The sequence below is a fragment of the Netta rufina genome, assembly GCF_964035555.1.
Source record: "Netta rufina genome assembly, chromosome: 3".
Taxonomy (NCBI): Eukaryota; Metazoa; Chordata; class Aves; order Anseriformes; family Anatidae; genus Netta; species Netta rufina.
Window position 1 is genome coordinate 69,603,745 of NC_140125.1, and position 23,367 is coordinate 69,627,111.

General features: G+C 34.0%; 1 protein-coding gene across 1 annotated transcript in view; it reads left to right on the plus strand.

Moving 5' to 3' along the window:
* GRIK2 (glutamate ionotropic receptor kainate type subunit 2) overlaps positions 1-23,367 on the plus strand; it is a gene marked incomplete at both ends in the record, with an annotated part of 394,793 nt that overhangs the window by 311,104 nt on the left and 60,322 nt on the right. Inside the window, one exon of the mRNA XM_084284092.1 lies at positions 2,122-2,339. Within this exon, the coding sequence (XP_084140218.1) occupies positions 2,122-2,339 (218 nt within the window). The remainder of the gene's footprint in view (positions 1-2,121; positions 2,340-23,367) is intronic.

Below are 23,367 nucleotides of genomic sequence, written 5' to 3' on the forward strand. Positions count from 1 at the left end.
TCCTAAGGATGAAGCATCAGTCTTGATATTGGTAATTGCTATGCAAAAAATTTTCCCAAAACCATGAAGTCATCTAAAAGTAGGCATTTACACAGGCATGGAAGTTCTCACCTAACGGCAATAACTTTCCATAGGGAAAACTAAATTAGCGCTTGGGCCTTACTCACAATAACTTATAAGGGCTGTTTCTTTGCAAAACATTTGCTTAATGCTGGAGGATACATGATAGAGGGAACTCATACATGTCTTGCTGACACCCCTCACTCCCAGGAAACTGTGGGATATAGTGCTGGACATGACGTTACCTTGGGTACATGACAGTCAGCCCCTAACCAGGCTCTGTTTTACGGGCCTAGGTGGCACTGTGTTTCAGTCCTTGGTAAGGTACGAACTTGTGGTAATTGGGGCAACTGTGGCAAACATTTCCGCTCTTCTTTTCTTCCCAGTCCTATATGACTTTACTGGTGTTGATTTTTAAATGAAACAAGCAATTAAAAAAAAGTTGGTGATGGTGGGCTTATTGGGAAGTCTGTTAGTATTACGGTGTCTAAGTGTCTGACTGGCAGGGCCTAGGAGCAACTACATCAGAAAGGTACTTTTCTACTTTTTTCCTTGCAGAATTCTAGGCAGAGTCTGGCGCTGGAGTTGGCTGTCATGTCCAAGTCTGTCAGCTTTTTTTGTTTGAAACAGCAAGGGTAAGATGAACTGCAGGGTAAGATGGGCTGTTTTTAAATACAATAGTCCAGTTATGATACCACTTCTTTTTTCCTTTTCTTTGGCTTTTTTTTTTTTTTTTTTTTACTCTCCGTTCTGTTCTGTTTTTGGCATTGATGTTGGAAGTTTGGCATAATCTTTCTTTATATGAAGATGTGTTACCTTGCTGGACCATTTCCTTAAACGATTCAATATGAACACTAAAATTTAACAGGAATAAAATAGTCCATCTTGCCTTCATTCCATTTTACCCAGGAGATCTCAAAACAGGCATAGTGACCAATTAAAAAAAAGTGATTGCTGTGGTACAATTATGTAGTGGATATGGTAAATCTGTTTCTTTGAAAACAAGTTTTCAGATACTTCTACAAGATCTTATATAAACTTTTTCCAGTGAAGCTTGAAATTGTTTATTTGACATCATTAGAAAATTCATTTCATTCAATTATAATGTTTTGGGAAAAAAAAAATCCATACATGTTCATTTATAATAAATATTTGCGGTTGTAAATTACATTGAATTTTATTTTTCCTATTTTTAGTAATTAGGCACAAGAGGAGTTTATGTGCTTCAATTTATCTCATTAGATTCTAAATTAGCATTAATAATTATGCAAATTACTATACAGTGTTACTATACAGTAGCCCCCTCCATTCTTTAGTGCCATGAGCAGGCAACTCCAGCAATGCATTATAATCTATCTATATCCAGTTTATGCATAGCAGTCTAATCTTTTCATTGCTGTTCTATCAAATTAAATATGTGGTGTAGCCAACCATATTAATATGAAATTGTGGGGCTAACTATAGAGATGGGAGATGTTCCTTTTTTAAATCTAAGCATTCAATAAACAATCCTGACTTCTATTTGCAATACAAATAGCAAAATTCATTGATTCCTTTATATTTTATATTATGTATTTCAGATATGAAATGCTTTATTTCATATCTTTTCCTTTTTTTTTTTTTTTTACTTAATCAAATTAGATTTACAAAATACTTAAACAATGCTTATTTCATGCCTTAAAGTTAAAGAACTATATAAGTGCTTCAATATTAATATTAAGTTAGAGGCTCAGTCCAGCCATGAATTTTTCTGGAAAACCAGTTCAAGTAAATGCTTTTTTCACTTTATTTATTTATTTATTTATTTTAAAGCACTGATAACCGAGTCTCCCATTACTATTCTTTGATTCCCACAGCTCCAAAAATCCTGTCTTTATAAATGTAATCAGTTCTTATTTTTCATTTCAGTTGTGTGTGTTTTTACAAGCAGTACACAAAAACCTGTAGCTTAAAGATTTTTTTGCACAGTGATTCCATCTCCCCACTGTGGCAAAAAGTGCTGAACACTTACTAATTATTTTCTGTGCGTTGGTTTCATCTTTCTCCCCTGGTTTTCATTAGGTTCTGAGCTCATGCCCAAAGCCCTCTCCACCAGGATAGTGGGAGGCATTTGGTGGTTTTTCACACTTATCATCATTTCCTCGTACACTGCTAACCTAGCCGCCTTTCTGACAGTGGAACGTATGGAATCCCCTATTGATTCTGCAGATGATTTGGCCAAGCAGACAAAGATAGAGTATGGGGCAGTTGAAGATGGAGCAACCATGACTTTCTTTAAGGTAAGCTTTATATTCTGTTTGAAAAGATCCTATATCCTGATTGTGGGGGGAATGTCTCTGCATCTTGCTACAGCAAAGGATACTATTCCCCCACTTTCAAAAGTAACTGAAAATCGCTTTCTGAGGATTTCCTGAGATAGCAAGTGAAGCAAATGCAAAATTGCTCTCATGGGCAATAGCAGGCAAGTTCTCTGATGATTTTTGCTTAAAGAACTGAATGTATGGTAACAGTTTAGGTGAAGAAACATGAACACTTTGCTTTGACAGATCTAATTCTGTGTACAAGAATGAGTTTTGCTGAAGTAGGTGTTACAGTATCATTATATATACAGTAGCATTATACTTAATGTTAATCTTTGCTCAAGCAACTGGGCTTTTCTAAGAATATTACTGGCTGTACAGAGAATATCTTTTGGACTTATTTTTGAGAAATTTTAAAATTTAATTTGTTCATAAAAAAAGATCAGATTCTTCCAGTTTTTCTGTTCATTTTAGTCTGTTACTAAAATAATTCCATCTGAAATATAGTGAAATATGCTGGTGGATTAGAAAGAAAGGTTTCTTTTCTAGCGTCATCAAGAATGTAAGTCAGCTCAAATTAATGAGAAGTATGCATGAGAGGAGAATGGTTTGTTCTATACCTCTTCATGTTTGATAGCACAGGCATATCCTGGATCATCCAGAGAGGTGTTTAAAGCTTGTCTTAAGGTCTTTTGAAGACTTTTAGCTGTTCTGTTTTTATGAGTTTATGAGTTTTATGAGTATTCTGTTTTTATGAGTTACTATGCTGTCACCTAAAGATTTGAGCTGACCATTAAGCTGGCATTTGAAACTAGACAAAGTGAAGTCCAAGGGAAAAATGTAGGCTGGCCCAGAAAACAAAGAATGTATATGCAGTTCCCCTCATTAGATTCAGAGATGTTTGTTCATTTTTTAACATACTTGTTCAATGGCTAAATAGTTACTATTCGTTCATATGAATAGTATGATCATATTATGATCTTACAGCCAATCCAAATGTACACATAGTTTTATTTATATATATTTTTAAAATAGTTATAGGGCTTTAAGCTTCTGCTTGGAAATAAAATTGATAAAACTTCAGCACTTTAGAATGCTTTGAAAACTTTCAGAGTATTCTCCAGAATGCTTCTTAGAAAGGGAGCTGAGGAAGTTAATAGAAGTAGCTAATCAATTAGAGGTGTCTGGATGTCAGGAAATATTTAAAGCAATTAAATAAAATTGCTTCTTTCTTTTCTAAACTTTTGAAAGAAGGTTTAAAGACTGACATTTTTAAAAGAATGGAAACGATTTAAGTCTGAGGACATAAAGGGATGACATTATGAATTGAGTTACCAGAAAACACTACAGAGCTTTATTTTCATTCTTGTCAAGCAGAAGACTGAACTTGTTCTGTTTCAGACTGAAACTGTGGATTCTAAAATATTAAGAAGCAATTTTAACTTAGGAGCGTCTTTTCCTGTAGTTGCCAGAAGCAACTTCTTAACTCAGTCTTGCTCTCCCCCACCCCCCTTTAATTTTCTGCCATTTTTCTTTCATTTTCCTTTTGTATGTGTGTACGTAATCTGTGTTTTTAGCATGCAGAAACTATTTCTCTTTCTTTGGATGTTTTTCCCCTCTGCATATTAATATACTGCTCCCTTTTCTGCACATTTCTTTCTTGTTGCTCTGTTTCTGTTTCTATTTATTTAGATATATTTTGTGTTTTTCTACTATACTCAAGAACTAGAGAAGATTTACTTCTAACAGAATAGGAATTGCACATCTTGCATAGACATTTGTTTTAGTGACATGTTTTTGAAATACCCTAGACTTATAACAGAGTTATAGTGTCAGATCACATAATTTGGTATTGATTTTAGTATATTACCAAATTATTCTACTTCGCTATGAATGAAACAGAAGTCAGAAAAAAAACATGGGATTTTTGTATTCTCCTGATAAATTTTAGGTCAAATTAAGGTTTATTCTGCTGAACAAGCATATTTTCTGGGCTTTATGTGTGATCAAGTTGTGTTTAGTGTTTTGTGACATGAAAATACACTGATACTTCCGTACTTCTGTTCCAGATAGCAAACAAATGATTCCAAATATTTTTCCAATTAGTTTACTATCTTAACTAAGAAGTATGGAATTTAATGAGTATTATTTTGTACATAGTAAAATGCATCCAAACATAAGCATTAGGAATAGGCACAACTGTTCTTGTAGTGAAGCCAATAAATGAAAATCATACTCAAAAGAGATGTAAAGGGAAACTGTACAACTTAATTTCATTCAGTGTCTGAAGCATCTTCCATTTTGAAATTAAAGTATGCTTGATGTAAATGCTTTTCACTACATCTAGCTATGTAAGGAATACAATCTAATTAAATGTATTTCTCACAGAAGATAAAAGAAAATGTTTGGTTACAGTCTATCTGTTCCAGTAAACTTTCTGGTATAATTAGGTATTTTTAATTAACAAGGCTGAGATATCAGGAATCAAAATATTATAGGACTGGTCAACATATTCTATCTGTATTTGTGTGTTCACAAAGTAAATTTATCTTCTGTATATGCAAATTACTTCAGGAATATAATTTCCTTACTTCAAGAAAATGAAAATGCAAGAAAATATTTTCAAAGAAGACTGGAAGTGGAATTGCCTTAAAAGTTACTACTACCAGAGTTGACTAGTTCATAGATACTACAGTTAAATTATAATATAAAAAGAACTTAAGAACAGGCACCTGATCAAAAAAGACAAAAAAGTATCAGAAAAATGTCTTAAAGTACAGAAGTTACACTAGAGGTAGATAGTGAAGGAAAGACACGAAGTGCCTGACTTTTTCTGTACTGAGTATAAAAACTAGGATAAGTATGTTTTAAACTGTTTTTGGAATACTTCTGCTTTATCAATAAGCTGAATGTGAATTTTAAATAGTATATATTAGAGTCTTTGTTATATGAACAAGTGAATCAAATAGGAAGCAACACTGCCTTTGTATTAGGGAACCAATGAAATATCCTGTTCTGGTGACCACACTTCAAAAATATGTTTAAAATTGGTAAGAGTTCATAAAAGGCGAAAGAAGGTCTGGAAGAAAAAGCCTTATAGTTAGAGGATAAAGAAGATCAGTCTGTTTAATCTGCTGAAGAAAAGGTTAAGAGGTGACTTGATCATGGTTTGTAAGTGCCTTAATGGGAATGAGACTTTTGACTTGATGAGACTTGATGGCTGTTTAATCTAGCAGAAAAAGGCATAATGAGATCCAGTGTTTCAAAGCTAAGTTAGGCAAATTCAGACCAGAAATAAGGTGCACATTTGTAAGACTGTAAGTAATTAACCACTGGTAGAATTTACCTAGGAGTGGGTTCATCAGCCATTACGAGGAGAAAGATGTAACATAGCCCAAGCACACTATCCTTTTGATTTAGAGTCTACTCAGTGAAATACATAGCCTTCATTAGCTCAGTTTAGACTTTAGTAGTCCCCTCCTACTTTAAAAATCTATGAGAGTGTGACTTCTGGAAGGGTTGCACAAAGATGACAAAGGGGATAAATTTATCATCTGTGTGTATGTTTTTCCTTAACTGCTTTATCTTGTTGTAATGAGAGTGGATTGAGCAAAACAGCAGCATTATGTTACAACATGAAATGAAGGCACCAGATGGTTTCCTAATGTTAAATTAAATTATCATATCTTGGTAATAGTTATTAGTTCCAATCACAGTGAGGCTCAGTAGCTGCCCATGAGACTGACAGTAATTTCTGCATAAATTATCTATATAGAAGTCCTGTGAATTTTTTCTTTAAAAAACTTTGGAACCTGGCCAAAGCTGTGTGATGATAAAATAGAAGAACATTTTTTTTGAAGGAGAACCTAAATGGAAATTAGGCAAACAAGATAACTGCTAGATTAGAACCTGCTAAAGTTAAAATCTTGGAGAGCACCCGGGGTGTAAGAATACAGGTTTGCCCAGGGAGTTTGTGGAGTCTCCCTTCTTGGAGATATTCAAAAGCTGTCTGGACCCAGTCCTGGGCAAGCAGCTCTAGGTGTCCATGCTTGAGCAGGGTCGATAGATGACATCCACAGGTCCCTTCTAACCTAAACCATTCTATGGTTCTTTAATGCTGTTACTGTTGTGAATGAAACTGTTATATGACTGGCGGGTCATGGTGGGCTATTTCACTGCGAACAATAAAATGACTTTAGTATTATCCAAGAATTGTAAGGAAATAATTGGGAAAAGAAATGTGAAAATAGATTCTAAGCCGTCTCTGAGATAAGCATGTTGTTTCCTCTCCCAATACACATTTTGATGTTTCTCAAATCACCGAGTTTTCTTAGTTACAAATTTCCCTTCTCTTCTATTGGCTGGTTCTACTGGTGTCAAGGCTTTCCTGAATGCTTACAGTGTGAAAATTATAATGAAAACAAGTCTTGACTGTTCTAGTGTTGCTCACAGAATTCTGAATGGAAATTAAGAATGACTATTGATGGTTTTCAAGTTTCAGAAGCCTATCTTCCTTATTCTTTGGAATAAAATAAAAAGCTTTTATTATTTTCATGAAAGGTACTTATCTCAGTAGCTGTTCTTGGATAAAAAAGCTCAGAATTTTCATTCCCTCTTCCTTCTGTGGTCTCTCAGTCTCTGTTTCTCAAAAAAAAAAAAAATAAAATAAAATAAAATAAAATAAATCTGTTTTCTTTCTGATTGATAGTTCTGAAAGTGAGAGGAAAAAAATTAATACACTGCTTCTATTTGTACCTCAGCTCTCTATCCTCATACACAAAGGAAATACTACAACACATATATTTATAGCAGTCTACAATTTTATGATTATTTTTGTTTGCGAACTTGCTGTGTATATTCATTTTTCTCATGTTTTTTCTTATCTGTACCTTTCAGTGTCAGATTTGTTTTTTCTTTCTATGTTTTTGTACAGTACCATGCACAATGGAACTTTTTTCAGCTAGGATTACTCAGCACTTGCATACCAAATGGTAATAAAATAGTAATAATTTTTCTTTCTCTATAATAGCTTTAGGTTAGTGTCGTTACTTCTGTATCATGAATTAAAGGTGTTTTCAGCTCTCTGTGAGACTCATGTATTTTATATCCTTGCTTTGCTGATAAGGAACCTGAAGCACTGAAAGGGAATGCATCTTTTTCAAGATCACCTGGTGAAAGGCAGATAGGAAACTAATTAAGGAAAGCTGACTCACATACCTTAGAATTATCTGATAGAATATTCTGTCATTTATATTTGCCAGTTTCTTTCCTTTTCTTCTTCAGGACCCAAAAGCTCTGCTTTTCTGTAGTGTCTTCCATTTCTTCCTGCACTGTGTTTTCTCCATAAAAGTCCATGTTGCTGACCCTTGTCATTTTTTTTCCCCTTTTTGCCTTAGCCATTTTTTTTTTTTTTATCATTTCCCTAAGGAATTCTGGGCAGACAACAATTCAGTACTTAATGCCTACCTTAATTTTTCAAATTCTCAGTCCATTGTTAAAATGAAGTCCATTGTTAAACAGCAGGAAGCTCTGACATTTGCTATCATTACAAAATCCCTAAAATAGACTCTAAATAAAGGTATGAATGCCATTCATATGTCATGAGTGACACTGGCAGGGGCATGCATGAAGCCAAAAACCCACCTAGGTGGGTTTTTCAGACCTGAGTTTGAACATTGTAATAGGCAAATGTTCCTCTGTTTAACATATAAACATGCATTTGTAGGCACATCAGCATATACAGACATAGAAACTTTAGTTGAGTAGTACAGATAATATATTATGAAGTTTAGCAATACATGTCAATCATTTGGTGGAATTGCCGCAAGTCAAAGATGAAAGAAACACTGCTTCTGAGCTTTTCAAATATACATTCAATGATGCTGACTAATGAAAAAAATGAACAAACAAACAAACAAAAAACTTTCGAGCCCTAGCCCCCATGTGTTGATCTGGACAATGTGTAAAAAATAATTGCAGCAGATACAAGATATACTTTTTCAGTTGGCTTTAAAATGATTTCTCTTTATAGAAAAGTCACATTTTAATGTAACAAACACAGACTTGTTCTTATGCATAAAAACACGTGGCACTGATGACTAGAATGAAATGGAATGAATATAAATGCCTTGTTGCTTTTTTTTTTTTTCTTTTTTCCTTTTTCTTATTTCTTTTTTCTTTTTTTCTTTTGGATCATTATCATACTTCGGACTTATCTACTAGAAACACGTGCAGCTGAAATGCATTATTTCTCTTTTCCCTTTATTATTCCCTCTTTGTAGGAACACCTGTTTGGTTAACCACTACTTCTCTGAATGTGCAAAAAAGCAGACACAGGTGAAAACCTATAAAGCAAGGTCTGTGTAGTCACTCCATACACTTAAGGGAGTATGTGCAATTAAGGGAATGTGCAATTACAGAGTCTGTGAGAATGGGACACTGGCCGTGAGAACAAGGCTTTGTCCAGAGACCTTAAAACACCTGTGTCTCACTGAATTCTATTCATTTCTTCATAAGAGCAGGGGAGCTAGGTAGAGCTAGGTAGGTTAGGTGATGCGTTGACATTAACAAGAGCAGCACTGCATTTGAATTCTAAATTTAAATTATCAGATAAATTTGGTATCATTAAGTTATTTGAGGTGAATGGTCTGTCTTTTGCATCTTGGGATAGAAAGCAGAAGTAATTCACATAAAGGGACTCATTCCAACAAAACTCTCTAGGTACTGGGACAAAGTTTACTGAAATGGTTTTATGCTGTCTTGACCCTTTTCCCTTCTGTGGGGTTGTCAGAGCTATTAGTGTTACTGCAGTGAATAAGGGTATATGTTTGGCTGCCTGTAGACTCTCAGGGCTGAAGCAAAAGAAATCCACTGCCTTCCCACCCTTGCCTTTGTCCGTGTCCTTGCCTTTTGCCTTCCCTTTCCTCTTTTCACATTCCTCATTACCTTTACCTTTTTACCCTTTTCCAACTGTATAGGTTGAAAAAGATTAACATAGAGTTTAACCAAGTTTTCATTTCTACAAAGATTCATGCTCCATTATGCCCTATATACAGACAGTAAGCACCCTTAATAAGCTGCTGGATAACATGCAGTATTCATGAATAATTATCACAAAATCACAGAATCACAGAATTGTAGGGGTTGGAAGGGACCTCAAGAGTCCACAGGTCCATCTCTAGGACCAGCAGGTTCCCTAGAGATAATTATGCTCCAAAATTACAAGATACATACTTATAACTTACACTTGTCTCCAGCAGCTACAGGTGTTAGAACCCAGTGAAACACATACACAGGCTTTTCAGAGTCCTTTCAAAGAATTATACATAATTTTGAAGTGAAGACAAGATTAGTCATTAGACATTTAGAGTAATTACAATATTAAATTAAATACTTAACATACAAATTGGGTCCCCACTAGCTATTTTTAAAAAGAAGCTGAAGAGAAACATCAAAAATAAAATAAAAGTTGGCATTAAGAAAAGTCTCCTTTGTCTATGAGTCATCTGAGTTAGTATTTTCTACAATTCACCATCTGTTTCTTCATTTCCCCAAAATATTCATAAGGGAAAGACTTTTATGCTGATCTCTGCATAGAACTCTCAAGTGGGCTAAACTATATAACCTATAGTCCCATTTGTCTTTTCTGTTCCATAAGTATTTTTCATTTTGAATCTAATGAAGAGCTAAAATGAACATACAAACAAGAAGCTGACATTTGTATCATGTTTTCAAAATTGTGTCCCATAATAATATGCATTAATTAGAGCACATGCACTAATTATCCATGCTGTAGACATATCATGGAGTTTATCTGACTAATGCCAATCTTTCTCTGTGTAAGGTATGTTGGTATGGTAAAATATAGCAAGATCTAATTGCCACTTTGATAGAAACGTAGGCTACAAGAAATCAGAGCCCAGAGGGGGAAAAACAACAACAACAACAACAACAAAAACTAATCAACTGTACCGTAGCCCTTAGAAAGCCAAACATGATAATAAACTAGTATTATTTGGAGGACATTTTGAGTCCTAAATTGTTTTAGGACTTATTATCAACAAAAGACAAAAAAATCTACAACATAACATATACTTGATTCAGAGAAATTTTATGATCTTGATACTTGAAACTTTTGCATTTAAGAGTAACCATTCAATCTTCTATTTTGGAAAATACATATTGATGCCACTAAATACAAGAAAAATAGGGTCTTTTCCTTTTGAAGTCAAATGGAGTTTAATCCATCCACATCACTGCAAATTACTTCTGTTCATGCATCTCAATAGTTTTCTCACTGTGTTGATTCAGCATCAATTTACGACACTGTGAGTAGTTAAACTCTTCTCCTCCCATCACCCTCAAACTCTGTTGGTGATACATATAATAGGGTGGTGGCTAGAGTCAGTCCAGCTTTCAGATCCAAGTGAAAATGCATATTTTTGTCATTGTTGCAGGTTTAGTTTTCATTTTTGAAGAAAGCTGCTCTGCCTCCTGGAGTGTTAGATCCAAGATGCAAGAGGAGCAGAGAGTGTCTCTTTCTGTGGCAGGGTGATCTTACAGCAAGCGCCCTGTTAGACACAAAAGCCAGGGAGCCTTGGGGAAGTGAGTTCTGTTGCCTAGATATTTGGATATTTATTTAGATATTTGGAGGTGTGAGGATGAGAATCAACAGCAATGTAATTGCTGATACTTACAGAATATAAGTTGTCTCTATGTATTATTGTAGGTTTGGTGTTAAAAGGTAAGCCATTTTGTTTCCTTTCAGTTACTTGATACATTTCACTCTCTGGCCTCACCTGGGCCTGTAATGCAACTGCTGACCAGTTGCTGACAGTTGTAAGAGAATGGCTTAACACTGGGTTCTTATCATAGGTTTGGTTGCAAGGCTTTCTCCTTCTCAGAAGTGCGTAACCTAATTTTTACCTAGCCTCTTTCTTTCCATCTCCTGCTGCTTTTCCCTAGGAGGTAGGGCAAGAACACTTTCAATTTCTTATCTGAGCTTTATTCTCGTTATGACTTCCTTAGATTCTGAGCAAGGTGGGAAAGGGAGCAGAACTGGATCATAAAGAATCCTTCTACTCCAAACAGGATTCTCTTTGAAAGATTTCAGAGTTAGGGTTTGTTTAAGAAATTGAGACTACATCTGAAAACACTTTTAACTGTCTGAGTCTTCCTCTTCAAAGCAAATAGATCTATCACCAAGTAGCCATTAAAGTTTGCAGATTTTATCTATGACTCATCCTAGGAATGTGATTCAGAAACCATTCGCCAGAGTGAACTGTCTCTTGGTTTAGCCAGTCTTGTGTGAGATCCTGCCATATGAGCAACCTTCAGTGTTATTTCCTGCCTGCTGAAGCAGTCTGAAAGCCTCTATTCATTAGAAGAGGTGAATTCTTGGTTCCGCCTTGTCAGTTTATGTATGATACTACTGAGGCATTGTCCAACTGCATTAGCATTGCTTTGTGTATGAGAAATATTTACAGTGCCAGAATTGCCCTGGACACCACCTAGAGTCCTATTATACCGATGAATTTCTTCTCCAGAGTTTTTCACCGCTTTGAACAGAATGCTTGTCAAAATCAGTTAATCTATCCTTTTTGCAATGCACCTATGGTAATAATTAAATAAACTGCATTTGATATGGATGCCTTTAAAGATTTTTTTTAATTCATGCATTAAATCAACTTGTATTTAAAGTATTCAAGGTCCTTAATCTACACAATATAGAATATGGATTTTCACAAAAAATATACAAAACCATGCTTTATGATCAGGGTAACCTACCTATCTGTCCATGAACACACTGTGGACCAAAGATAAACAGCAATATATATCTTAGCACTCTTTAATTTCTTCAGATATAGAATATGATCTTTTAATTTACTTGTCATTTTCTTGTATAGGAAATTATGTGGGTTTCTTTTGTTTGTTTGTTTGTTTTTGTTTGTTTGTTTGTTTGTTTGTTTTTTTTTTTGTTTTTTTGTTTTTCTTCTCACATCCTACAGGCTGAGACAGTCACTGTTGTGGTTTAACCCCTGTAGACAGCTAAGTCCCACACAGCCACTCAGTTGCTCTCCCCACAGTGGGACAGGGGTAAGAATCAGAAATGTAAAGGTGCAAGAACTCATGGGTTGAGATGAATACATTTTAATAGGTATAGAAAAAGCTGCATGCACAAGCAAAACAAGACAAGGAATTCATTTTTCACTTCCCATCGACAGGCAGATGTTCAGCCACTTCCAGGAAAGCAGATTATCATGCATAATGGTTACTTGGGGAGACAAATGGTATCACTCCAAACATCCACCAATACCCCTTTCCCCAGCTTTTATTGCTGAGCATGAGGCCATATGATATGGAATATCCCTTTGGTCAGCCTGGGTCAGCTGCCCAGGCTGTGTCCCTTCTTGTGCACACCCAGCCTCCTCACTGAGCAGGATGAGAAGCAGAAAAGGCGTTACTTTGTGTAACCTCTGCTCAGCAGCAACCAAACATCAGTGTATTATCAACAGTATTACACAGTGCCATATGAGTTATTATGAAGAAAATTAACTATCCTGGCAAAAAAGCACAACAGTCCTCATAATAATGGTGATGATCGTAAGTAACATATATAGGTATATATATATATATTTATGCAGAATTTGACTTATGTTCTCAGAATAGGTGTTTTGTTTTGTTTGGTTGGTTGGTTGGTTTGGTTTGATTTAGTTTTGATACAGGAGACATTTAGCTTCTTTGACATAACTAGGAATCTTCCAAAATTCTTAAGATACCTCTGTATAACATGTCTGATTGAAGCTTGTATTCTTTACTCTTTATACATGTATTCTTTAATACATCTCCACTATCTCAGAAAGAAAGATACATCCCTAGATGAACTTTCTATTCATTGCAAGAAGCAATGAAACTGCAGTTATAACCACCTCTTGTAGTTAGAGCTTCTTCATACAAGAAATCTCTACTCTGAAATTAAGGAGATTTTTATTTATCTTGTTCATAATGAAGACAATTTGATACTGTCAGTGACTGTCTTTTAAAATCAGATGATCAAAACTGAAAGGGGCAGTTGAAGGGAAACTATAGAAATGGAAAACAAACTTAGGAAAGACAGTTTTGGAAACATGTAGGGCAGGTTTCTCATCTCTCCAAAATGTAGATACTTGCTCTCCTTTCAGTTAGTCTCCTTTTATTGGCATTGGAAAAAAAATAAAAGGCACCACAAAACTTCAAAACTACCTTGAGTAACTGTTCTAGAAGGTCAGCATCCTCCAGAATTCAAGAGCTTTTCCCATTGACAACAGAGAAACCTTGATTAATACCTTGGTCTGGATGCGTAATAGCTGCAAATACATCAGATGAGTCTTTCTGGTCACTGCTTAATCACTAGACAATTTTCATATATGTATAAAATGCAACATAACTGTAGGGAGAGGCTGTAATAAAAAATATGCAAGTAAATTAATTATTTTTATAAGAAATAATATAAATGTTTCTAATCTCATGGCTATCTGCCTTAGATAGTATTGTGGGGAATATTTGCCTTATTTTAGACGACTGGCTGAAAGGCTGTGAAGAGTTCCTTTTCTTGCATTTTGGCACTAAAATGGACACACACAAACACACAAAAGAGACAAATCTCTTTTAAATTGTAAAAAAGTTCACATTTTGGCTAACAGACTGAGTCGGATTATGGCCAAAATTCTAGTCTATGTTTTTAAATGTTGTGTGTAGAAAGAACAAACTGTTCACTTCCAGGAAAAATCAGTGTTGCTAAAAGTAAGCCAGTGACTGTAAAAGCTTGTCCAAAAGAAAAGTAAAAATAACAACAAATATAATTCATCATTTTGCTTTGCTCATGTGACTCCATATGTTTAATCATATTAGAGGTTAAAAACATTTATCCTCCACCAACAGGGTAGATATTTCAGTGTCATCTGCTGTATAGCTTGTCATTTTTTGTATCTGAGGATACATTCAGATTACCATTTCTAAAACCACTTCAGGCTCCAGACATTTTTATGTTGTCATCCTCTAATAAATAATGTGGATTTCCAAAAGTGTGATATGATATAAGTTACAACTGTTATTAAAGCTCGTAAAATATTTAGAGGAAAGAGACTGTTGTTTAAGGATTTGTTTTTCATTTATTAAAAAAAGAACAGCAAGAAAAAACAATCAAAAGAATTGGCATACTAAATTTTTAGAACATGTAATCACCTTTAAATCTGAAGATGACAACACCGCAGTTATGTTGCCCATATCTATAACAAACTATACTCTCTAACAGAATCTGAATTATTCATTCTCTTCTGCAAATTTCATTTTTCTGTACTTTTGGGTTTATCAGTTAGAAGGCAGGACAGAAAATGGTTAAAACTGTCTTAGAAACTGTTCTAGAAAAATCATAATTTTTGACCCAACATTTTGAAGTAAGAATTTTGAAGTACATTGTCTAGAGACTAAAGTAAAATGTATAAATAAGCTTTTATTAAACAGTGAGGAAAAAAACGTACAGAAATCTTTCTTTATACAGTGTTTCAAATCTATTGTTCCATATCCATTATATTTCTCTGTCCTGTACTTTTACAGTTTAAGACTATATTTGCAGTAGTAAATAAAACAGATTAGGACCTTTTTAAATGCAAAGTCAAAGGACTCTTTTCCTCCAAAATTGGGCGATCATTCACAAACACCATTAGGAACAGCCCGGGATTATACTTGACTTCTCCTGAGCTATGGTCCAAATTATGTTTGGGTGGAACCCAGGTATCCCCTGGGAAATGATTCCTTAGGACAAGCCAAAATGTTCCAAGCCCCATGCCTGTGTTATACACAGTTATCGGTCCTGTATCCTGTCTCTGTTTTATTAATGGTACCAGAGGGATCACATTCTTGATTTAGATATAACTTGGTGAGAATCTTCAGCAGTTTTGCTGAAATGTTGCAAATAGAATCTGGTTCTGCTCCTTAGTGAAAAATCTGTTTGAAAAGACAAATACTTTTTTTCTTCCTTTTTTTTTTTTTTTTTTTTTTTTTTTCTTCTTAGTTACAGTGGTTTGACAATGCAAATGAGTTGTTGTGGGAGCAACCTGTTGAACTATTTATATAACCTGAAAATCTTCAGATGGAACTAAATCCTCATGGCTAAATACTTTTTTCATTAATAAGTTTCAATTGATTTCAGTAGAAATTAGGTGTTTAACTGCCTTTGTAAATCTGTATTTAAAGGCAAAAAAAAAAAAAAAAAAAGCTAATTCCAAATAAGACTATATGTCTTATTATATAAGAATAAAGAACAAAATGTGGCTATTAAAGCAAAGTTAAAAGAATCTGAAGTTTCACCAAGAAAAAATAAACTAATATGTATATTATCGGTTAAATGTTACACAACTAGAGGCTTGGACTAGACAAAAGATGCAAATGTAAAACACCAATGGCATGTGTGCCATGGCATACTTTCATTCTGTCTGAAATCAAAGTATTATATTTGATCTTTAATTTACATGTTCAGTTCTTTTCATTTTGTAATGCTGGTGATTCCCACAGAATTATAAATGGGGTCTATTAGATAATTGCTATCATTTATCATTTTAGTTTCAAATGAAACTTTTCACTAGTGTAATATGGGTCAAGAAGAAATTATTTAATTTTACTTGAAAAAACAATCTTTGATGTCTTTGCATTCAGTGACAGCAAAAATAATAATAATAAACAAATTATATATATATATACTTTGTTCTGATATTCTCTAATGTGCATTACTGATTTGTAATTATATGTTTGGATCATACTTTAAGTGATGACTAATTTCAAACTTATTTCCATAGTGTATTTTGAGATGGATTTTTTAAGTGAGACCCAGAATGACTCCTCATTTGCTTAAAAAATTCAAAACCACCTCTAGTTTGCATAATTTTACATAGGCAGTGGTTTGGTATAAAAGGAACAAATTCTCCTCCACATATACACGTACAAATGACTACGTTTGTTTATATAACTTGCACACAGCCTTTCCCCTGAAGTATATAGGAAGCACATTGCTTTTTTACTGCACTCCTTTTGTTGAAGAGGAAGTGGTATCATTGAATAGAACTGCCTCATCTGACACTCTACGAAAGTGCCAAGTTGTAGCAACCAATAGGGAAATAACAGATGTGAAGGTTAGTTGGCATCAAAGAATATGAGTGGAAAAGTTTCCTATGGGAAAGAAAGTGCTTCATTATGCTTCATCTATACAAAGAATATTGGTTCTATCAAGCTTTCAGAAAATTAGAATATCATGGCTTTCAGTTCTGACAGTCAGTTTAACAGTATTTAAAAAGTTAGATAGATATTCATCAGGGGAATTACACTAAGTGATTTTATTAGTTGTAAAATGGAATGTTGCAATTTCTTCTTGCTCTGAATAGAGCAGATCCAGTGGAATAACTCTGAGACAAAAATTGACTCCCTGGGCGATCACTGTATTATAGATGAGTGTAAATGCTGGTTTTGGAGAAAGTTCATGGAAAACAAACAACATGTTATAATTTCTCTGGAGCATAAATATTTGAGACCAGAATGTTCCTTATTTTGTGGATAGCTTGGATATTTATGTTTGCTTCTTTTTCTGAACAATATATGCAACTTTTCAATGCTTTTCCACACAGAGAACTACTGCTGAAAAACAGTTTTGTTACATCAATTCAGTGGTTACTCTTTAGAGACATTGTCCTATAGGGAATGGCAAAACGAGAGAGTCAGTAAACAGACTGATGTTAAGCTGGTAAGACAGTGGATAACAGATAGTACTTGTCTGTATGAGAGTTTACAGTTGCTGATAAGTTGAATGCTTCCTGAGCAAACTATAAAAAAGAGCAGGTGTTAGTGAGGATAGCCTACTTGGAGGAAAATACTCATTGATGAATCACTTATTGTTCATTCACTTTGCAAACTTGTGGGATACTTTCTTACAAAGAAGGTTAACTAGAGATTTTGTGTGCTTGAAAATAAACAAGTTTTTTTTTTTTAAAGTAAAGCCCAACTTCTTAATTGCTCATCTTTCTGTAAAAACACCTCTAGTTATAGGGATGAATACATATTTCTTATAAAACTTTGAAGCAATTTTATATCTTCACCAAGCTTTATATTAAAATACTGATATTGGATGTTCTGTTAATACTTAGAGCAAATTATATTTTTGGGGAATGTGGAGGAGTCATCAACATTAATCTTCTAAAAGCACTTTTCTCACTGAAGTGCATCATAGCTTGAAAATGCATTGTCCATGGTTCTTGAGTTCTGTTCATACTAATAATCAAATAAGTGCACTAAAGCATGCACTGAAGATAAGGTTGCACTGACAGGTTAGATATTTAGTACCAGAATGAAATAGATATTTAGTACCAGAATTCTCTTTCTTCTTACAATGCTGTGTGATGATGTTTACAGGCAAGTTGCTTCTGCCCTTAGTGCTTACCAGATACATTTGGTGTGAAGGTGATTTGCCCTTTGGCTTTAAGATCAAGCTGAGACATCACAGTCATAGAGTAGCCCAAGACCAAAGACCTTGTACCTCAATAAACAGCCAAAATCATCAAAAAAATCTGTTAAATTGTCTTTTATCTTTTTGCTTCCTTGCCATGTTCAAACAACATTTTGTCAAAGCAAGTGCAACAGAGTTAGCAATACAATTTAGAGCTGTACCTAATATGAAATCGTTTACAACCTGGACTTTATTAGCCTCTTATTTTAGGTAGTAAATCTGATGAGTAATGGACAAAATAATACTATTGTTTACACTGAAAAAGTTAAACGTCATCTTCTTTATGCTGTGAAAAATTGTAAGCACTGGACACTGGACACTTCAGCCTTTTTATTCTAATGAGTGGACACATTCAAAACTGTTTTGCTATTCCTGTTTTCCAAGATTTTTGCACTTGCTCATAAGAAACAATACCCCCATTCAGCCAGCTATATTGTCTATGTGTGCTGAGATACACTAGTATACTTACTTGTGGAATGACCTGTGAGAGCTCTGACAGCTACTCAGCTGGTCTAAAGTCTGTTCCCTTAATAAAGATTGTTTTAGAGTTGTTGTTCCCCCCACCTCCACCCCAAGATTTTCAGTTCACTTAAATATTTTTTATAAAGCATTTTAGTTTTAAGAGTGGAAAAATACAGCGTGGAATAGTGGAAAACGTAATATGGAGCACATTTTCTAACTGTTTGCATAAATCCCAATATAATGAGCATTTTGAGCTATCATTAAAAAAAAAAAAAAAAAAAAGAGAGAGAGAGAGAGAATAAAAAAGAAGATCCCCATAAATCCCCATAGGCCAAGATTAGTTTCAAGATTTTATTATCACTACAGATTGGTGTCTTGTTTATTAAATATTTCAAATAAGTTAATTAGGCTATATTAAGTATATTATTTGTCATTGTAAGTCTCCTGACAATTTTCTGCATTTTAATTTACTACCAAAAGAATAACATTTAAAGAATTAAGTTAAACTGCTTTTTCCTCAGGAACTACATCTTACTGATGCAGTAAAAGATTAGAACGAACAGAGTTGTTTCAAAGCTCAGCTGTGGGAATTTTAATGTGTGAATACAACAATGTGTCACAAAGAAGAATGTTTATCAGAAGAAACTGATTCTCTAGTTGGTGTAGGATAACTTTTTTATCACAATCCTAAACCTAATAATACATATTTTTTTAATAATCCTATGCATTATCAAAGCAATTATATCAGATGAAAATTCTGCACATTGCTAAAGATACATATTTTTTTTCTGCCTTTTTTTTTTTTTGAAGCCATGAACTTTGAATCCCTGTTGCAGGTGTATCCCAGTGAATTCTGCTAAAAGTTCCCAGCTAAGTAAATAGGTATTAGATCAGGTTGCTAGTTTGCAATTGTAGCCTTCTACATGCAGTTGCCAAAACCTCTTTGCTCTAGATTTTTACTTAAACTAGAGATCCCTTTTGCCAAAGTGGTTTCTGCTAAGTTGGTCAACGGAAAATACATGAAAATTTGCTGCAGGATGTTCACACAAAATATTGATGCAGAAATATACCAAATGAACACAGCAGTGCTGTGGCAGGTGTCATCAAATACAATCTGTTAATAAGTTTGTGTTATTATTAAATTATCCATATTTTGCTGAAGCAAGGAACTAATGGAAACTGGGATTTGGAAGGTTTCATGGTATATATGGATTCTTCTATAGGTTAGTTTACACTTAGGAGGAAGAGAGCAATGCTAGACTATCTGCTGAACTAGTTTCCCTCCTTCCTGGAAATTGTTGAACCATACCATTCCTTTTGGATTTGGTAATGTACAGCTATCTTCTGGTGGTCTTTATAGTCTTGGTCTCTCCAGGGCAATTTGCGCTCTTGGGACATTCTGAAAAATGAATTCTTAAATTACACTTAATTGTAAGTAATTGTAAATTATCTTAAATTGTACCTATATGGAAAATAGTTTTACTGTACTATCAGAAATAAAATATCAAACACTAATGCCCTTTCTCGTGAAAATAGCATCTTGATCTCATCTATTTACAAGAAGATTATACCATTCATTCCTGTGGTAATTTCACAGACTTGCAACTCAGTTACCAGCTAGCTATTGTGCTGATAATAATGACTCCTGTTGACAGTTTGCTTCATCTTTTTTTTTTTTTTTTTTTAAGTCCTACATTTGTTTGTCTCCAGTATCCTAAGCACTGCATTAATGTACATTAAAGTAATAGTGCAATTCAAATAGTTAAAATCTGTGTGAAATTAGCTACGTGCTGCCGTGTCATAAAAGGCACAAGTCCTGAATGGAATCCCTGCCGTTTACATGATGAGATGATAAGCAGCAGTAGACACTCTGAAGCATCACTTAATGTAATTTTCATGTGGTGACAAGACTTTCTCTTTGCAGTAGAATCCCACATGTTAATGTGATGATTTGGTTGCCATTTTCTGTAATAAACAAAGTTGTTTGGCTTTCAAGTCCAAACATCTCCGTTATGAAAAGTTTTTTCCCTGTATGGGCCATCTGGGGCTTTAACACCTTGCTTCCTTCCAGCTCTTCTGGTTGCTTCCTCAGCTTTGTGTTAATGCAGTGAAGTTTGTACATGCTCAATATCCAAAAAGTATAAAGCTGTTTTATTAAAAATAATCTTTTATTGAAGATTGCAGAACCAAGCAGTTATAAAAAAAATAATAAAATAAAATAAAAAAGTAAACTAAGACTACCATTTAAATGCTGTGTGGCACCATGAATCTGTACCTGTTTAATCATCAAATTCATTAAACCTAACTGTGACAAGAAAATATGAAATTTGGATCTTAGTTTTGAAGTTCATAATATTTTGAATCTACTCTATTGAATCTAACATGTATAATTATGTTCAAAGTCAGAAATATGTTCTGTCTTAAAACTCCACAAAACCCAAAGGAAATTGGCTTTAGAAATATCTAAATATTGCAAGTTGGCTAAGAGAAAAAAAAATATAATAAAAGGATCAAAAACCAAATTAAAAAAAAAATATATTTTTTGCCAGAGAATAGCCCTTTGTTTTGAAAAAATTCTCTTCCCATTGTCTGCCTCCTCTCCGCTCCGCTCCGCTCCGCTCCCCTCCCCTTCCATCCTCTTTCCTCTCTCCTCCTACTCCCCCACCCCCACCCTCTTTTCTTTTCTAAGAAAAGTTTATTTCTCAGGAAAAAATAATTTTTCATGCAGACTGCAATTCACAAAAATAACTGCCTGAAACAAGTTATGGTCACTGCTGTAAAGCTTTGAGTCTCATTCTTCCAGGCTGAAATGCTGTTTAAAATGTTATCCCTACTAACCAGATTAAATTACTTGAAGATTACAACTTTCTCAAAAACTTGCTCTGTCAGTGTTATGTATTTATCTTTGCTTTTATTTAAAGACCTGCTAATGTGAACATATGTTAAGTCCCCACTGAAACCTAGTGTTCAAATTAATGGAGGAATTTCCCTAAATTTATAAGGTTACCACAGCTGCAAAAAAAGAAATATCCCATCTCCTTAATTGATATGTCTAACATCCTCCTCAGATGCTTCTATTTCCTGGCTGTTTCTATTTTCTAATGGTATATTTATGATGGCATAGATTTTTATTTTTTATTTTTTCATAGACCATAGTGGTTCTTTTGAAATATTTGTGATCTTTTATTTAAAGTTAAACATTGCTTCTTACAGTTACAGTTTTACATTTTAAAGGTTATATGTAGTAGTGAAACAAAATGTAGTACATTTCTTTGAAAAGCTATTTTCAGACTTAAATTTACTTATTTATTTGATTTAATTTCTGAAAAATAAATATAATGACACAATATTAGAACCCAGTTTCTTGAAAAATTCTCTCAAAATCAAGAAGGCTAAGTTGTAGGAGCATACACAAGTTAGAGTGAGCTAGAACACATTTTGTATGTTTTATTTTGTTGTGCTTCTTAAACTGGAAAATGGATAAGCTCAATTATCTTTTTTCAGGCAATAAAGAAGAAAATTCTCAGATTCAGTTATACAGACTTTATTGGATTTCTGCCTATGAAATATTTTTATGGAGGAGTTATTCATATGAAGACATTTATAATGTTTGATATGTAAAAATTATCAATAATAGCACTGTTTGTGAAGTTTATTACTCAGATAATTTGATACAAGCAAAAAGCTTATTACTTAACATCTTTATCATTTACAGTTTCCTTGGTTTTTGTTAAGTAGCTTGTGTAGTCTTCCTATAGCTCAGTTTTTTAGCTGAGAAAAAAAAGCAAACAGAGAGACAGGTAGCCTTGAGCTAGAAGAAGCAAGGAAGATAAGGGATAAAAGGTAAAAAAAAAAAAAAAAAAAAAAAAAAAAAACAAGAAGGAGAAAAACAGCTCAATAATTAACTATAATAACCTTTTGCACATTAAGGGTCATTAACATATTAAAATTACATCCATAAAACATTAATGTATGCTAATGTGGGATTTGATGTTTCCCACCCCCCTGCTGGTCTTCTGTAGTGTGCTAACTCAGTAGCAAAAAGTTAGGTGAGCTGTAATAGCCAATCAAATGAAGCCAAAGAGATAGTTTTCAGAAGTTTGCTGTGTATAAGTAACAGTGATTCAAGTCAGAGGTGTGCTTGCTTTGTGAAAGATCACCAAGCACCTGACTCTGCAGTTATATATTTAATTATTTAATTAAAAGACTTTTCCGTGGATTCCAACTCTGTGCTTATTGGCATGGCACACCGGGCACGAACCTACAGACAACATGGCTACAGGTGGTCAAAGAAACTAGTAAAAATAATAAATCTGTCACTTATAAATCGCAGTTGGTAGAACTACTACAATGGATCCTTAATGTTGATTCCACCCCAACAGCATGACTTCTCCATCTTAGGATATTATTGTAAAGCTCTAACATCTATGTTTACACCTTTCCATGTGCCTAGCATTGATATTTATCACAGATAGCAGAGAGGTAAGTACTTATTAGGTAGCCCTTGTTCAGAACAGTACAATCCCTTTTAAAGTTCAGGTAGGGAAGACACATCTTTGTGATTACTAGGTTTCAGACCTGGGGTGTTTTGTTTTCTATTCCTCAGAAAAGTTCTGTTTAAATTATGTACTGTCAAACTGCATGCCCTGTTTCTTCCATGCATTTCTAATCTCTCTGATCTCTTTGTGTCATTTGCACACAATAATGAGGTTGTTAAATACAACTACACCTAACCCTGAGCCCTTTAGTCACTTATGCTGAGTCTTCTGTCATTAGTAATATGGTCCTTTTGTTTTAAATTGCTTTATCATGCTTTAAAGCTATTAAAGCCATAGAAATTGCTTGAATTAATTTTATGACATTAATTTTATGAGACATCTATGCATAGCTTGACGCATACTCTCACTTCCAGGTAACTCTCTCTATATTATATATATATAATATATATATATTATATATATATATAATATATTATATATATTATATAATATAAACTCTCTCATAGCTTAATCTGGC